Source organism: Carlito syrichta, unplaced genomic scaffold (assembly GCF_000164805.1).
Source record: "Carlito syrichta isolate Samal-C Ts95f unplaced genomic scaffold, Tarsius_syrichta-2.0.1 Scaffold261395, whole genome shotgun sequence".
Classification (NCBI taxonomy): domain Eukaryota; kingdom Metazoa; phylum Chordata; class Mammalia; order Primates; family Tarsiidae; genus Carlito; species Carlito syrichta.
In genome coordinates this window covers 124,675-137,828 of record NW_007205491.1, presented here as the reverse complement: position 1 = coordinate 137,828, position 13,154 = coordinate 124,675, and the positions used below count along the sequence as shown (strand labels likewise).

The following is a 13,154-nucleotide window of genomic DNA, read 5'->3' as shown; positions in this document are numbered from 1 at the left end:
GGAGGGGCTCTTTTCCTTTCTTCAAAGGTGCTAGAATCTCTCAGACCCAAAGAATCCACCCAGAAGACTCCTGTTTAGAGAAGACATGATCCTTCTCCCAGGAAGCACCGAGTTCACTGAATGCAGCTGGAGATGGCTCAGCTTCCTCCTTACCCTCAGGACATATCCATGATCTTCCCTTACCAGGAAAAGAGGCATCCTGGGCTGAGGGCTTTTCCCTCAGTAGGCCAGGGGGCTCAGAATGCCTCCACGTGGCTGTGAGGATCTGCCAGCTGCACGCCTCAGCCCCCCATCAGACCTGGCACCCTCCCCATCTGTCATGCCATTTCTGGCTAGTTACAGGAGGCACGCATATGCACGGAGTGAGTCTGGGTAGGATTCTTTGCCCATTCTCAGCTGTGTTGCCTTGGATGGTCACTTGTCCCCTCCAGGGCAGTTAAGGATCCCCTGGCACCATTGATGACACAGGGTAGGGGCTGTACCACCCTGCCTCTTTCTCAGTAGTTCATGAGAATGGTCATTCCTCAAATCACAGGGCCAGAAGTGAATCCTAAACCCAGAGTGCCCTGTCCCCACTCTCCTGCTAGCAACACAGAGAAATGACACACATTGAGATGGCAGCTTTAATCATCTTGGCCAAGGCCCTTGAGCTCCTTCTGCCGCTGGCCTACTTAGCCACACACCCACCGTTGACAGTGCCCAGAATATTTTTCCCCAGTGGCCCCTACCCTGTGGCCACCAATGTGGGAACCTGAGGTTGCATCAGTCTGAGTCTCTGGGGTCACAGGATCACTTCTGCCCTAGAGACCTGTGCGTGGGACACCTGGGTATGAGACCAAGCAGCTCTGTGCTTGTGTTTCTGGCTATCTCCAGCTGTTCCCAGGGGACACAGCTCAGGGTCAAGGGCCAGCAGTGGTGGAAGGCTGGGTGGGGAGGAGGTTGTGTCTCCATCACCAGAGCTGTCTTTCCTGGGCCGACCTCCTTGTACTTTGTGACCGACAGAAGAGCAGCACTGCTTTGGAGAGGCCCGGTCCAGACTCTTTGAACAAAATAACAACAGAAAAGTCTGGTGCCTCACGGCATGGACGGGACAGACACATGAGGGCACGGGTGACCATCCACATCCTCTACTGACACAAGGGGCATGGCATGGCCCTGTGGCCCATCAAAGTTTCCAGGTCAGGATGTAGGGGAGGGCCTTGGGAGGGGGATCAGGCCCCAGGCCTCACACATCCCAGAAGGAGCCCCAGGCCTGCAGGGGCATCTGAGAGGCCAGAGTCCTGACCCAGTTGGGCCTCAGGGGAGAAAGAAGCCCTCTCCACAAAGAGGCTGTGGCTGACAAGGGGCCGAAGCCCACGAGGAGGCGGTGGAGCCAGCTCCCAGAGCACTCCAAGTCCAGACACGTTCTTGCCAGCTCTTCGGGGCTCCTGGCTTCTACGTCAGGTATGGGCTGGGACAGACAAGTCTTCAGCTAACGCCCACTCCGGTCTGTGAGGGTCTTGGTGCTGCTGCCACCTCTTCGGGGGCCCACAGGGGTGATGGTGCTATTGGCATATGTGTCGTAACTGTTGTCTGAACATACAGAGAACTCATCGGAGACCTCCACGCCATCACTGATCTCTGTTGGGCCAGAGGGAGACAATGTGAGTGAGGGCAGGGAATGTGAGGATAGCTGACAGACAGACAGGAAGGGTGACCTGCAACAATCCAGCTGGGCAGGGGCTGATGGAACCACTGGGCTCAGGTTGCCATGGGGCCTGGCATTCAAGGCCCCCTTGGTCTCTGCTGAACCCTCTGGCTCTGCCTCAGTCTGCTGTCTCTGGGAGTCTCTGCTCCCCATCAATACCCCCTTTTCCTAAAGTCTAGCTCAGATCTTCTCATCCCTGTTATTCAGCCCCCTGGAAGCCTCTTCTGAACCCCAGGGCTGGATTGGGGCTGCCCCATGGCCACCCCAGCTCCTGCTGCCCACTGCCCTAGTCACATTCTGTATGGTGGCTGCCTGGGCCCCATGCTAGAGCACCTCAAGGACAGGGGTAGGGCCTGGGCAGCTGTGTCCTCAGTGCCGGGCAGAGAGCAGAGGCTCAGGAAAGGTCTGCTAAGGGCAGCTCAGCTCTGTGGAAGATGCTCCATTCTCTGCCCAGGCAGGATACGCTGTCCCCACCTGGAAGCCCCTCCTTCCTTCCATTGGCCCAGCCCTCACCTTGAACCCATTACCAGGCACCTCCTACTCATCCTCCACATCCCAACATGTCAGTCACTCAGAGCCTTCCTCACTGCCCAGGCTGCTCTGACCACGTCCTCCTCCTCAGCACCCCCATCTGTATGAACTCCATGGCTTTGTTTACATAGTTGCCTCTTCCATCAGACTGGGAATGGCAGCAGGGATGGGCAATGAGCAGGGGCAAGATCAATATCTGTGGGATCCGTGTAAGAATCAGGCAAAGGGAGATGGGCCTTCAAAATAGACTCCTCTCCCCACCCCACCCCTGCCCCTCACCCCTGCCCACCAACTACAGCACCGACCCTGAGTCCCAGGACCTGGAGTGGACAGCTGCTGTGCAGGATGTGTTTCCATGTGTGTACTTGTGCCTTCTTGTGTGTGCTGGTGTAAGCCTGGTAGTTTTTGTTTTTTTCTTTTAAGTTGGAATCTCACTCTGTTGTCCAGGATGGAGTGCAGTGGCTCACTGCTCATGGGCCCCACAGCCTTGACCTGCTGGCTCAGCTATTCTTCTACCTGAGCCTTCCAAGTAGTCGGAACTACAGGCATGCATCACCATGCCCAGCTAATTTATTTATTTATTGTAGAGATGAGGTCTCACCATGTTGTCCAGGCTGGTCTTGAACCCATGGGCTTAGGCAATCCTCTTGCCTTGGCCTCCCAAAGTTCTGGGATGAGAGGCCTGAGCCACTGCACCCAGCCATTTTTGTTGTTGTTGTTGCTGTTGTTGTTTTTTGAGTTGGAGTCTCACTCTGTTGCCCAGACTGGAGTGCAGTGGCCGCTCCTGGCCACCGCAGCCTCGACCTGATGGGCTCCGGCAATCCTTCCGCCTCAGCCTTCCAAGTAGCTGGAACTACAGGCGCGCTACCACACCCGGCTAAATTTTTGATCTACTGTAGAGATGAGGTCTCACCAAGTTGCCCAGGCGGGTCTCGAACCCGCGGACTCAGGCAATCCACTCACCTCAGCCTCCCAAGGCACAGGATTACAGGCTGAGCCACCAAGCCGGCTCATTTTTTTTTTTTAATTAACTACTTAATTTATCAGTCAAAGTCTCACTCTGTCACCCAGGCTGGAGTGCAGTGGCACGCTGCTGGCTACTGCAGCCCCCACCTGCTGGGCTCAGGTGATCCTTCTGCCTCAGCCTTCCAAGTAGCTGAAACTACAGGTGCATGCCAGCACACCCTGCTAGTTTTTGATTTATTGTAGAGTCGAGGTCTTGCCAAGCTGCCCAGGCTGGGCTCTTGCCTCCACCTCCCAAAGTGCTGGGTTTGCAAGTGTGAGCCACTGCGCCTGACTTTGGGTGGGTTTATGTATGTCCATGCCCATGTCTCTCCCCGTATATGCTGCATGTGAATGTGTGTGTACACATCTGTGTGCACATCTAGGGTGCAGAGGGCAGAGCCAGGGCCTGTCTCAGCCAGTCGAGGGCTGCACACCTGAGAAGATGAGCTTCTCCTTCATGATGCTGACGTCCCGGCTGGTCCGGCGCACGGCGGCGCTCAGCATGATCTGTTCAGGGTTGTAGCTCCGGATGCCACCCAGGCGCCACCTGCAGGATGGCCCGGGGGCATCAGGTCCTTCCGCACCCCTCCCCTGGAGCAGGGATCCTGCCCACTTCCAGAGCTTTTCTGGATGTGGCGTCAGAGACCCGCAGGATTCCTGTCCCACTGTACAAGTGGGGAAACTAAGGCCCAGAGAAGGGTGGAGCTGGGGCTTCAATCCGAGTCTACTGACTCAGCCAGAGCTCTCCTGCCTCCCCCTACCTCCAGAACCCTCGATCAACAGGCCTGGCCCAGTACTGGGGTTGGCTGGTTCTGTCGCAGGTGCTCCCAGCTATGCACCTGGCTCCCCTTGGCTGGGACAAATTTGGGGGCAGAAGGAGCTTAGCAGGCGTGATGCTGATGATCTGCCCTGGGGTACACACCAAGCTCACGGAATCCCAGCTGGTGTCAACCATAGCTCCACCATCATGACCAGGCAGAGTGAAGTTTGCAGAAGGCCCGAGAGGAGGGGAAAGCAGGGAGGGGAGGAAAGCAGGTGGTGGGGGGGCTTTGCTCAGAGCTGGTCTTCACAGGTCCCGAGGCAAGGGGGTCAGAGTGACTTGGGGTGGGGCCATCTGCTGCTCTGTCCCAGCAACCCTAATGGGGAGGGCCAGGCCAGAGCCCTGCTCTCTGATGGCGGAGGCAGGTGTGAGGTGGGGGGGCGAAACCAATCAGGAATAGGCTGGAAGGCGGGGCATACACAGGGCCTGTGGGGACCAGGATGGAGTGGGGAGGACTCGGTTCCCACACCCAGCCCGGGCCACTGTTTTTGCTGCTGTCATTCCTCTGAACTAGCCCCAAGCCCCTGGCCTCCATAATTATTTTCTTGGAGTTTAGACAGAAGGACTCACTGGACCCCTACCCCTGTCCCCACCAAGAGGAGTGGGTGGTCAGTTTAGGAACGAGAACCTGACCCTCCCCCCTGGGAAGGGGTGCTGAATCCCTCTTGGACAGTGGAGGAAGTACAGACTCCACAAGAAACCAGCTGCGAGCTTCCAGATGGGGTTGGCGCAGCAGAAATGGACAGATGGGCGGGCAGACGGACAGATGGACAGAGCAGGCAGACGCGGGGACAGCAGGAGGCGGAGGGATGGCACCTACACCCTGGCAGGGCTGGCTGCCCTAGGACTCCCTGAGGGCAGTGGCTGCATCTCTTAGCGCTGCGCCAGCACCAAGGTCAGTGCCCGCCATGTCACAGGTGTCCAGCAAGAACTTGTTAAGTGAAGGGATGGAAAGGGAAATGACATTCTTCTCTGCCTTGTGCCCCAGGCGCCCTTCCTTCACCAGGCCTCTCCTGATACCCGGGAATCAGTGATGCTGCCTGACTGCACCTGAGTGGGCCCAGCGTGTCTGCCAGCCCCTGGAAGCACCAGGGGGAGACCACCCCCATGCACTGGGGGCTCTGTGTGGACAGGCCCGGTCCTGCTGCAAGCCCAGAGCCAGCACCAGCCACCATGCGTGGATGTCTGTCAACCGGGAGAACAGAGGGAGGAATAACTGAGAGATGTTCCTTCACCAGGCTCAGTTTTTCCTCCTAGAAGCTGGTCAGTGAAGCTGCCTGACCCAGGAGGGCCCAAGGCACTTGACCCAGGGGGACTTGGATCCCTAAGCTCTAGGTCTCATCTGGGAAAAGAACCGAAGACCGAGAAGGAAGGTGTCTGGCCAGGGTCTCTGCAGCCAGGCGTGTCCAGAACAGAAAGCTCAGCCATTGTGAGGTGCCCCGGTGGGAGGTGAGGGTAGGAATGAGGCAAAGGCCCAGTGGGGGGAGAGGAGTGGGGATGGGAGCTGCAGACGGAATATGAAGAGGAGATAGAAAGAGGTGGGAGAGACAGAGAGAAACAGTGTGGCGACGGGAGAGGCCGGGAGAGAGGGAAAGAAACTTGGTAGGGTCTGCTCTGGGCAGGGGGTGAAGGCCCCATGGGTGGCATACGCAGGGGATGGGGGTGCCCAGGCAGGGTCCCCTCCCCCAGAGGGAGACACTTCGGTGCTGAGAGAGGACAGGTCAGGAACAGAAACTGCGGCTGGAGCAGGGAGCAGAGGGACACACAGGGACAGAAAGGAGGACTGCCAGGGAGGAGGCTTCAGGCCGTGTCTGCGGGCATGACCCAGGCGCAGGGCTTGGTGCACAGCGGGATTTTAGACAGAACTGGAGAAGGAAATGGCAGGAGGGAGAAAGAGGAACAGGAGGAGGAGGAAGACCACACCAGAATTACCTGATCAAGTGATAGCTGTGAGATGCCAGAGTGCAGCAGAGAGATGGGGAGGGGGAGAGAGGGGGCCATGCGCCGATCAGAGCGGGATGGGACAGAGAGAGAACGTCAGTCAAGAATAAAACCCACCCCTCGCTTCCTGGCTGGGCTGGGGCCCCGGGCTGGCCCTAAACCCTCCCCAGGACCAACCACACCTTCCCACTGCAGCCACACCCCTGCTGTCCTGTGCTCGCTGATGGGAGCCCGTGCCCTGGTTGACCAGGAGCAGACCAGCCTGGGGAGGAGCCAGCATTCACACAGAACAAATCTGGGCTCTGGGCTCTCGCTGGGTGTTCCCTCTGGAAGCCACCCAGCCTCTGGTTCAGGAGGATGGGGTCATCGGGAGTCCTTCCTTCTCTCCTGGTCAGGCCTTCTCCTGGCTGAGGGCCCAGGGCTCAGGACTGGATTCACCTGCCGGGGGTGGGGGCCGAGCCTGCTGCAGGGTAGGGAAGGCCACAGAAGGGGACAGAGCCTACTCACTTCTGGAACACGAAGATGCCGACGATGAGGGTGAAGGAGATCAGGTCGGCAGTGACCCACATGAGACAGTACTCGTCCGGGGGCTGTGGACAGATGGCCCGAGGCCAGCTTCCAGTCATGACCAGTCCAGACCAAGGGTCCGAGGGTCCACAGGCAGGAGGACTCACGTGACCATGGGAAAGAGTAAGGGAGGAACTTGAGGGGGCTCTGGGGTTCCAGATTATATTCTGCAAGGGTGGGCTCTGGGCACAGGACTCGGGTGTGTGGGTGTGTGTGTGTGTGTGTGTGTGTGTGTGTGTGTGTGTGTGTGTGTGTGTGTGTACGCTCAGGGTAGGAGAGATATGTGGTGTGGTGCTCAGGGTAGAGGGTTTGTATGCTCAAGGGGTCTCAAAGCAGGGCTGGACACTGAGAGACAGACGTGAAGGTGAGGGTGTCACAGGACTGGCAGGTGGCCGTGTGGACCTATGATTAGGTGTGTGGCAGCCGTGAAGAGCACATGTGTCACTCTGCAAGGACCAAAGGCCATGGAGTGTGTAGGGGCTTCCCATCCAGGGGCCACAGAGAGGGACCAGGGAGGGCAGGTCCCCAGTACAGCCTCCAGCCTCTACTGTCTCAGGCAGGGGCGGGGCACTTCTCGCCATTGGCAAACTCTGTGGCCTAGGTATTCCAGTGTCATTGCTTCACGGCTAGCAAGTTACTTCGTGTTTGTCTGAGCAAAGGCAACAGGCAGGTGGGAGCTGGAGAGGGGTTTCTTCAAGATCCTGAAGGAGTCTTGAGGAGGTGCAGTGTCTGGTGCCCACTGCCAGGTCCCTGACCCCTCCCCTACTCCAGGTGCCGCTTGGCCCTATCCTGTCAGTCTCGCTCCCTTTTCCCGGGCCATCTTCCCTTCAACCTCCTTTCCCATGTAACCACCCGCAGTTTGGGTCTGGTACATTGGCACCACACCCTCTCAGTCAGAAGGAGACCCTCCATCTGCCTTCTGTGTCCTCACGGAGGTGCCAGTGGAGTCCTGACCTCACTGCACAGCAGGGAAGCAGGCAGGGACTAGAATTCAGCAGGCAGTGACTGGGTAGGCAGGGACTGGAATTCAGCCTATCCTCAGGTGCTCAACCGACCGAGTTATGTTTGTTTTTTTAAACATTTTTTTGTAGAAATGAGGTCTCTCTCTGTTGCCCAGGCCAATCTCAAATTCCTGGCCTCAGCCTGCATTGGCCTCCTGAAGCACTGAGATTACAGGCATGAGCCACCATGCCTGGCCATGAAATATGGTTTTATTCACTGTTCTCTGAGCATATGTGAATGCTTCCTCTCCTTGTCCTGTCCTTACCCTCTTTTCCCAGTGACTTTAAATCAAAATGCAATAATAACCCCACAAACTAAAAAGCCCAAGCAGCTGTTTACTTCACTGGGGTCCTTAATGATGTTTTTCTCTCTGTGGGCAGGCTCAGAGTCCTCCCAGCACCTTCAAGCAGATCCCAGAGGCCACGAAATCCTCTCCATGCCTCAAGCCTGTACCCGCACCTGGACTCCCCCATCCCCTAAGACATCACCAGGGACAGCCCCATGCACAGAGCTTGCCAAGTGGGTGCGATGGGCCAGGGACAGCTTTAGGTACTGCTCCCCACCGGGTGCCCTCTGCCCCAAACTCACCATGATCCAGAGCGGGGAAGGCACCTGGGACAGGGTATGGGAGTTGTCGGAGGTGACAGACGGGACCCCTGCGCACCACAGCAGGGAGTAGAGCCATGGCGCGTTGACAGTGTAGAGATTCACACTCAGATTCCAGGACGCATAGTCCCTGGGGGGCAGGGGACAGAGGCGGGCCAGCATGAGGACTCTGGCTACTCCCAGGCCACGTGCCCTCCACATTCTCATCTCGCCCCCGACCGTCCACCTATCCTATCCCTGTAGGAAGGAGCATCCACTCTGGAGAGCCAAGCTCGGGTACAGCCCAAGTCGGCCCAACACGCCCAACCTCTCTCACCATTGAGCCATGTATGCCCAAAGCCCTGTGTGCCCAGCCCTCTGCCCAGCTACTTGTGAAAGTGACAGGACTGGAGAGACAGCTCTGCCCTCCTCAGGGGAGTCTGGGGTGGGCACCTGAGCTCCTGACGGGACACCTGAGTATAGCGCAGGTTCAGCCGCTGGATGTGGCCCCTCCGCAGGCTGGCCACTGCCTCCTTGGAGCCTGACATCTGCTGGAAGCCGGGGGCCACCTTCCGCACCAGGGGCCTCTGCCGGCTGGGCAGCCACAGGACCTGTGCGTGGGAGACAGGCAGCCTGGACTTCTCTTCCACAAATGGAGCAAGGGCATCTGCCCCACGAGAGCGCCTGTGAGGGTCCGACAGGGCCTGGCACGCGGGGAGAGCTTAGACACAGCCTTGGCAGGGGATGGCCGGGTCCCAGCCAAGGCTGTGAAGCATACTGGCAGCAGCCCAGGAAGCTTCCCTTCTGGACCACTGTCATGACAAGATGGGCAACCCAAACGGCCATTACCCTGCACGCAGCCAGCCACCAGCATCTAGTGTGCTGTCCAAAATCGGTGTCGGATTCCTCTGGTCCTAAATTGTTGTACCACAATAAGTGGGAGATATGTCATTGAAGTAACTTAAGAATCTGGACCCACTCCTGTCCCTTAGACATGCATACGTATATTTTTTTTGTTTTGATTTTTTGAGTTGGAGACTCACTCCGTCGCCCAGGCTGAAGTGCAGTGGCACACTCACGGCCACCCCAGCATCGACCCGCCGGGCTCCGGCAATCCTTCCGCCTCTGCCTTCCAAGTAGCTGGGACTACAGGTGTGCACTACCGTGCCTGGTTAATTTTTGGTTTATTGTAGAGAAGAGTTCTTGCCAAGTTGCCCAAGCTGGTCACGAACCCACGGGATCAGGCAGTCCACTCGCCTCAGCCTCCCAGCTGGGATTACAGGCTGAGTCACTGAGCCTGGCCTATTTTATTTATTTATGTATTTATTTGAGTTGGAGTCTCACTCTGTCACCCAGGCTGGAGTGCAGTGGCACACTCATAGCCACCGCAACCTCAACCTGCTGGGCTCAGGTGATCCTTCCGCCTCAGCTTTCCAAGTAGTTGGAACTACAGGCATGTGCCACCACGCCTGGCTAGTTTTAAAAAATTTATTGTAGAGATGAGGTCTCACCAAGTTGCCCAGGCTACTCTTGAACCCGTGGGCTCAGGCAATCCCTTCACCTCAGCCTCCCAAAGTGCTGGGATTACTGCGCCCAGTTGTGTTTTACTATTTTTTAAAGTGAGGGTCTTGCTCTGTTGCCCAGACTGCAGTATGGTGGAATGACTGCAGCTCATGACAGCCTCGACATACTGGGCTCAGACGATTCTTCTGCCTCAGCCTCCTTAGAGTAGCTGGGACTACTGGCGTGTACTAATGCACCTGGCTACTTTTTTTGATTTTTTGTAGAGATGAGGTCTCGCTGTGTTGCCCAGGCTGGTCTTGAGCTCCTGGACTCCAGCAATCCTCCTGCTTCGGCCTCCCAAAGTGCTGAGATTACAGGTGTGAGCCACCGTGCCTGGCCGCTTTCTAATCTTAAAGGACTTGTTTCCCTCTTGTCCCCACGGACTGCCTCGTCAGGGAGGCAAGGGGCACAAGACCCCCACCTTATAAGCTGAGGTGTGGAGGGGGACAGGACATGTCTGTGTTGGAGCCGGGCTCTCGCCGGGCCACAGAGCCTCACCTGGTGCTGGGGGAAGCCGGAGCGCAGCACGGCCTCCAGAGTGACGTTGAGGAAGCTGCTGCGGTAAGGGTGCTCCCGGGGCGGGTCACGCAGGTTGAGCAGCAGCGTGGCGTTGCCCTTGGCCAGCTCCAGGAGCTCCGCCAGGCTGCAGATGGACTGGTTCTGGGCCTCTCTGTGGTCGGACGGGGACAGGGAGCTGGCTGTCCAGAAGGGGTCCGTCTGGCAGGGACAGGGACACACATGGCTGTGCCACCAGTCCTCTGGGACCCTTACGTGCCTTCCTGGCAGCCGAGTGTGGAGATCCCCGGGCTGTCAGTGCCTGCTGGTGTGTGTGTCAGGCAGATGGCTGGCTGTGGCCCCAGGAGGCTGCAGGAGTCCCCAGCCTGGCCTTTCTCGCCCATACCCTGTGCAGTGAGGGGATGGCGTGCTTGGTACGTCTCTCAGAGCCCTGCACATGTCTCCTTTAACAGCATTTCAGACCAGAGAACCAAGCTCTCTCTAGAGCTTTCCATGCTCTTACTATTATTTTTCAAGTTGGGGGGGGTCTCACTCTGTCACCCAGGCTGGAGTGCAGTGACAATCATGGCTTATTGAAGCCTCAACCTCCTGGGCTCAGGCAATCCGACAGCCTCAGCCTTCAGAGTTTTACAGGCATGTACCACCATGCCTGGCAAATTTTTTATTTTTTGCAGAGACGAGGTCTCACTCTGTTGACCAGGCTGGTCTTAAATCCCTGGGCTCAATCCTCCTGCCTCCACCTCTCACAGTGTTGGGATTACAGGCGTGAGCCACCACGCCCAGCAACAGTTCTCGTTATTAACTGTTATCACCATTAACTTTTTCTAGAGCGGGAGACGGACCCGGAACAGGCGGTGACAACCATGAGATCTGGGTGGCAGTGGCGGGAGCCAGAGGGGGACGCTACGCAGCCTGGCTGTGGGTGGCTGAAGCTCTGGGGGCGGAGGTCCGGGGAGCTGACGGCCAACCCTGCCCCTCTCACTCCCGGGGGGCCCAAGGCGGGACTCAGGGGGCTGCCAGACCTTCAGGAACCACTGGCCGGCGTTGAGCCTCTGCAGCAGAGTCCAGTTGAGCATGGCGGCGGGCCTGCGGGCCAGCTCCGGGAACTCCTCCTCCACGTTGGTGGTGCGCCGCAGGGTGACATCATGCATGAGGAAGGGCACGCCGTCCAGGCTGCGGGGGGGCGGGGCGCTGAGCTTGGCACGCCCGGGGTCTCCCGCTTGCCCACCGACCCCACGTCCCCAGACCTCCCCGTGCAGCGTGGGATCCCGGCTGGCTCTTGCCCCTCTTTGGGCCTCGGGCTCCCATCTGCACAGGGAAGACAGCGGGCTGGTGGGCCACCCCAAAGGGCCAGTGCCCTCTCTACGGCGGTCAGACGGGGGAGGGGATTGACAAAGAGGGAGGGCTAGGAAAGGCCGGGCCTGTTAGCAACGTTGGAAGACAGGTGCTACTTCACTTTATAATGGGGAAACTGAGGCTAAGAGAGGGAAGAGCCTCGCTCAAGGTCCACAGCCTGCAAAACGGGGAACCTACTCGGAATCAAATCCCCCAATACCATAATGAGAACAGCACACACGCACATAGGCTCTCCGACCAACTGCAACCCTCCTCCGCCATCCTTGCCTCCCCATCAGCACCCCCAGTAGCTCATATGGGGCCTTGGTGTATAACTGTAAAAGGCACTCGCTGTCTGCCAGAGAGTTGTGGTAAGTACACAAGTCTAGGATGTGTCCACGGGGAACAGTCACATATATGGTGCCCTTGTTCAGTACACAACCTGGGCAACTCTATGTGGCAGCCAGGCCCTTCTTTCCTTCTCGGAGATAACCTCCATTATGAGATCAGTGCGGATTCTTCCTGCCATGTGTACTGATACCTACTTATATATCTGCATGTAGACAGCGTGAACATCATTGTTGTGTGGTCTTTTGAAATAAGACTGGCGTCCCGGTGATTGCATCCCTCTGTGGCTTGCTTAACTCACCCATCAGTGTTTGAGCTCTGCCATGCCCAGCCGTAAGATCTGTGGCAGGCCTCCAGGTCTCCCTCCCCTCACCCCATGCCTGCACCAAGAACATTTGTTCTTTTACATCCCAGAGTCTGGCACAGAATTCATGTTCACACACGAGGCCCGCCCCTGCCGTGGAGAATCCAAGCCTCCGCCCTCCCATCTGAGAGGCTTGGAGAGTGGAGACTGGGATGCAGACGCCATGCGGGAGGGGACAGACGAGTCGTTTCCCTCCCCCACACCTACCTGATGGTGATGTCCACCTGGAGCCCGTATAGCTTCTGCTCTAGAGCCTTCCGGAAGGACATGAGCGTGTGCTCTGGAGCCAGCTGGGGAGGAAGAGCCGGGATTCGGCGGAGGCACCCTCCCCAGTCGGTGGGAAGTGGGAAGTGGGAAACCATGGGCTCTGATTCTGGCTGCCCCACCAAGCGGCTGTGTGACCCTGGGCACCCACTCAGCTTCTCTGAAGTTCAGTCTCCTCATCTGTTAAATCACGCCTAAATCACAGGCTTTTTGGGGAGGAGGGGGAAGCCGGGTGGCCACTGCGGACACAGGGATATATATGTGTCTGACACAGGGCTAGCACTTAAGACACAGCGGCTATATGGCCGGGCGCGGTGGCTCACGCCTGTAATTGCAGCACTTGGGGAGGCAGAGGCGAGAGGACTGCCTGAGCCCACAGGTTTAAGCCTACGATAAATAAATTAGCTGGGTGCAGTGGCTCATGACTGTAGTTCCAGCACTTTGGGAGGCAGAGGCAAGAGAACTACCTGAGCCCACGGGTTTAAGACCAGCCTGGGCAACATGGCAAGACCTTGTCTCTACAATAAATAAAGAAATTAGGGGCCGGGCTCGGTGGCTCAGCCTGTTATCCCAGCACTTTGGGAGGCCGAGGTGAGTGGATTGCCTGAGCCCGCGGGTTCGAGACC

General features: G+C 57.7%; 1 protein-coding gene across 4 annotated transcripts in view; it reads right to left on the bottom strand.

The window, feature by feature from the left end:
• Positions 1-605: 605 nt before the first annotated feature.
• Positions 606-13,154, bottom strand: part of GDPD5 (glycerophosphodiester phosphodiesterase domain containing 5) — a 64,254-nt gene continuing 51,705 nt past the window's right edge. For 2 of the 4 annotated variants that reach the window (XM_008052189.1, XM_008052191.1), the window contains 9 exons: positions 12,472-12,554; positions 11,240-11,390; positions 10,200-10,418; positions 8,592-8,749; positions 8,142-8,289; positions 6,492-6,574; positions 5,976-5,990; positions 3,658-3,770; positions 606-1,620 (listed from right to left, as the gene is read on the bottom strand). In XM_008052189.1, coding sequence (XP_008050380.1) covers positions 1,472-1,620; positions 3,658-3,770; positions 5,976-5,990; positions 6,492-6,574; positions 8,142-8,289; positions 8,592-8,749; positions 10,200-10,418; positions 11,240-11,390; positions 12,472-12,554 — 1,119 coding nt within the window. In that variant the 3' untranslated portion in view covers positions 606-1,471. The remainder of the gene's footprint in view (positions 1,621-3,657; positions 3,771-5,975; positions 5,991-6,491; positions 6,575-8,141; positions 8,290-8,591; positions 8,750-10,199; positions 10,419-11,239; positions 11,391-12,471; positions 12,555-13,154) is intronic. The other 2 variants (XM_021709616.1, XM_008052190.2) reach the window with 2 other exon arrangements.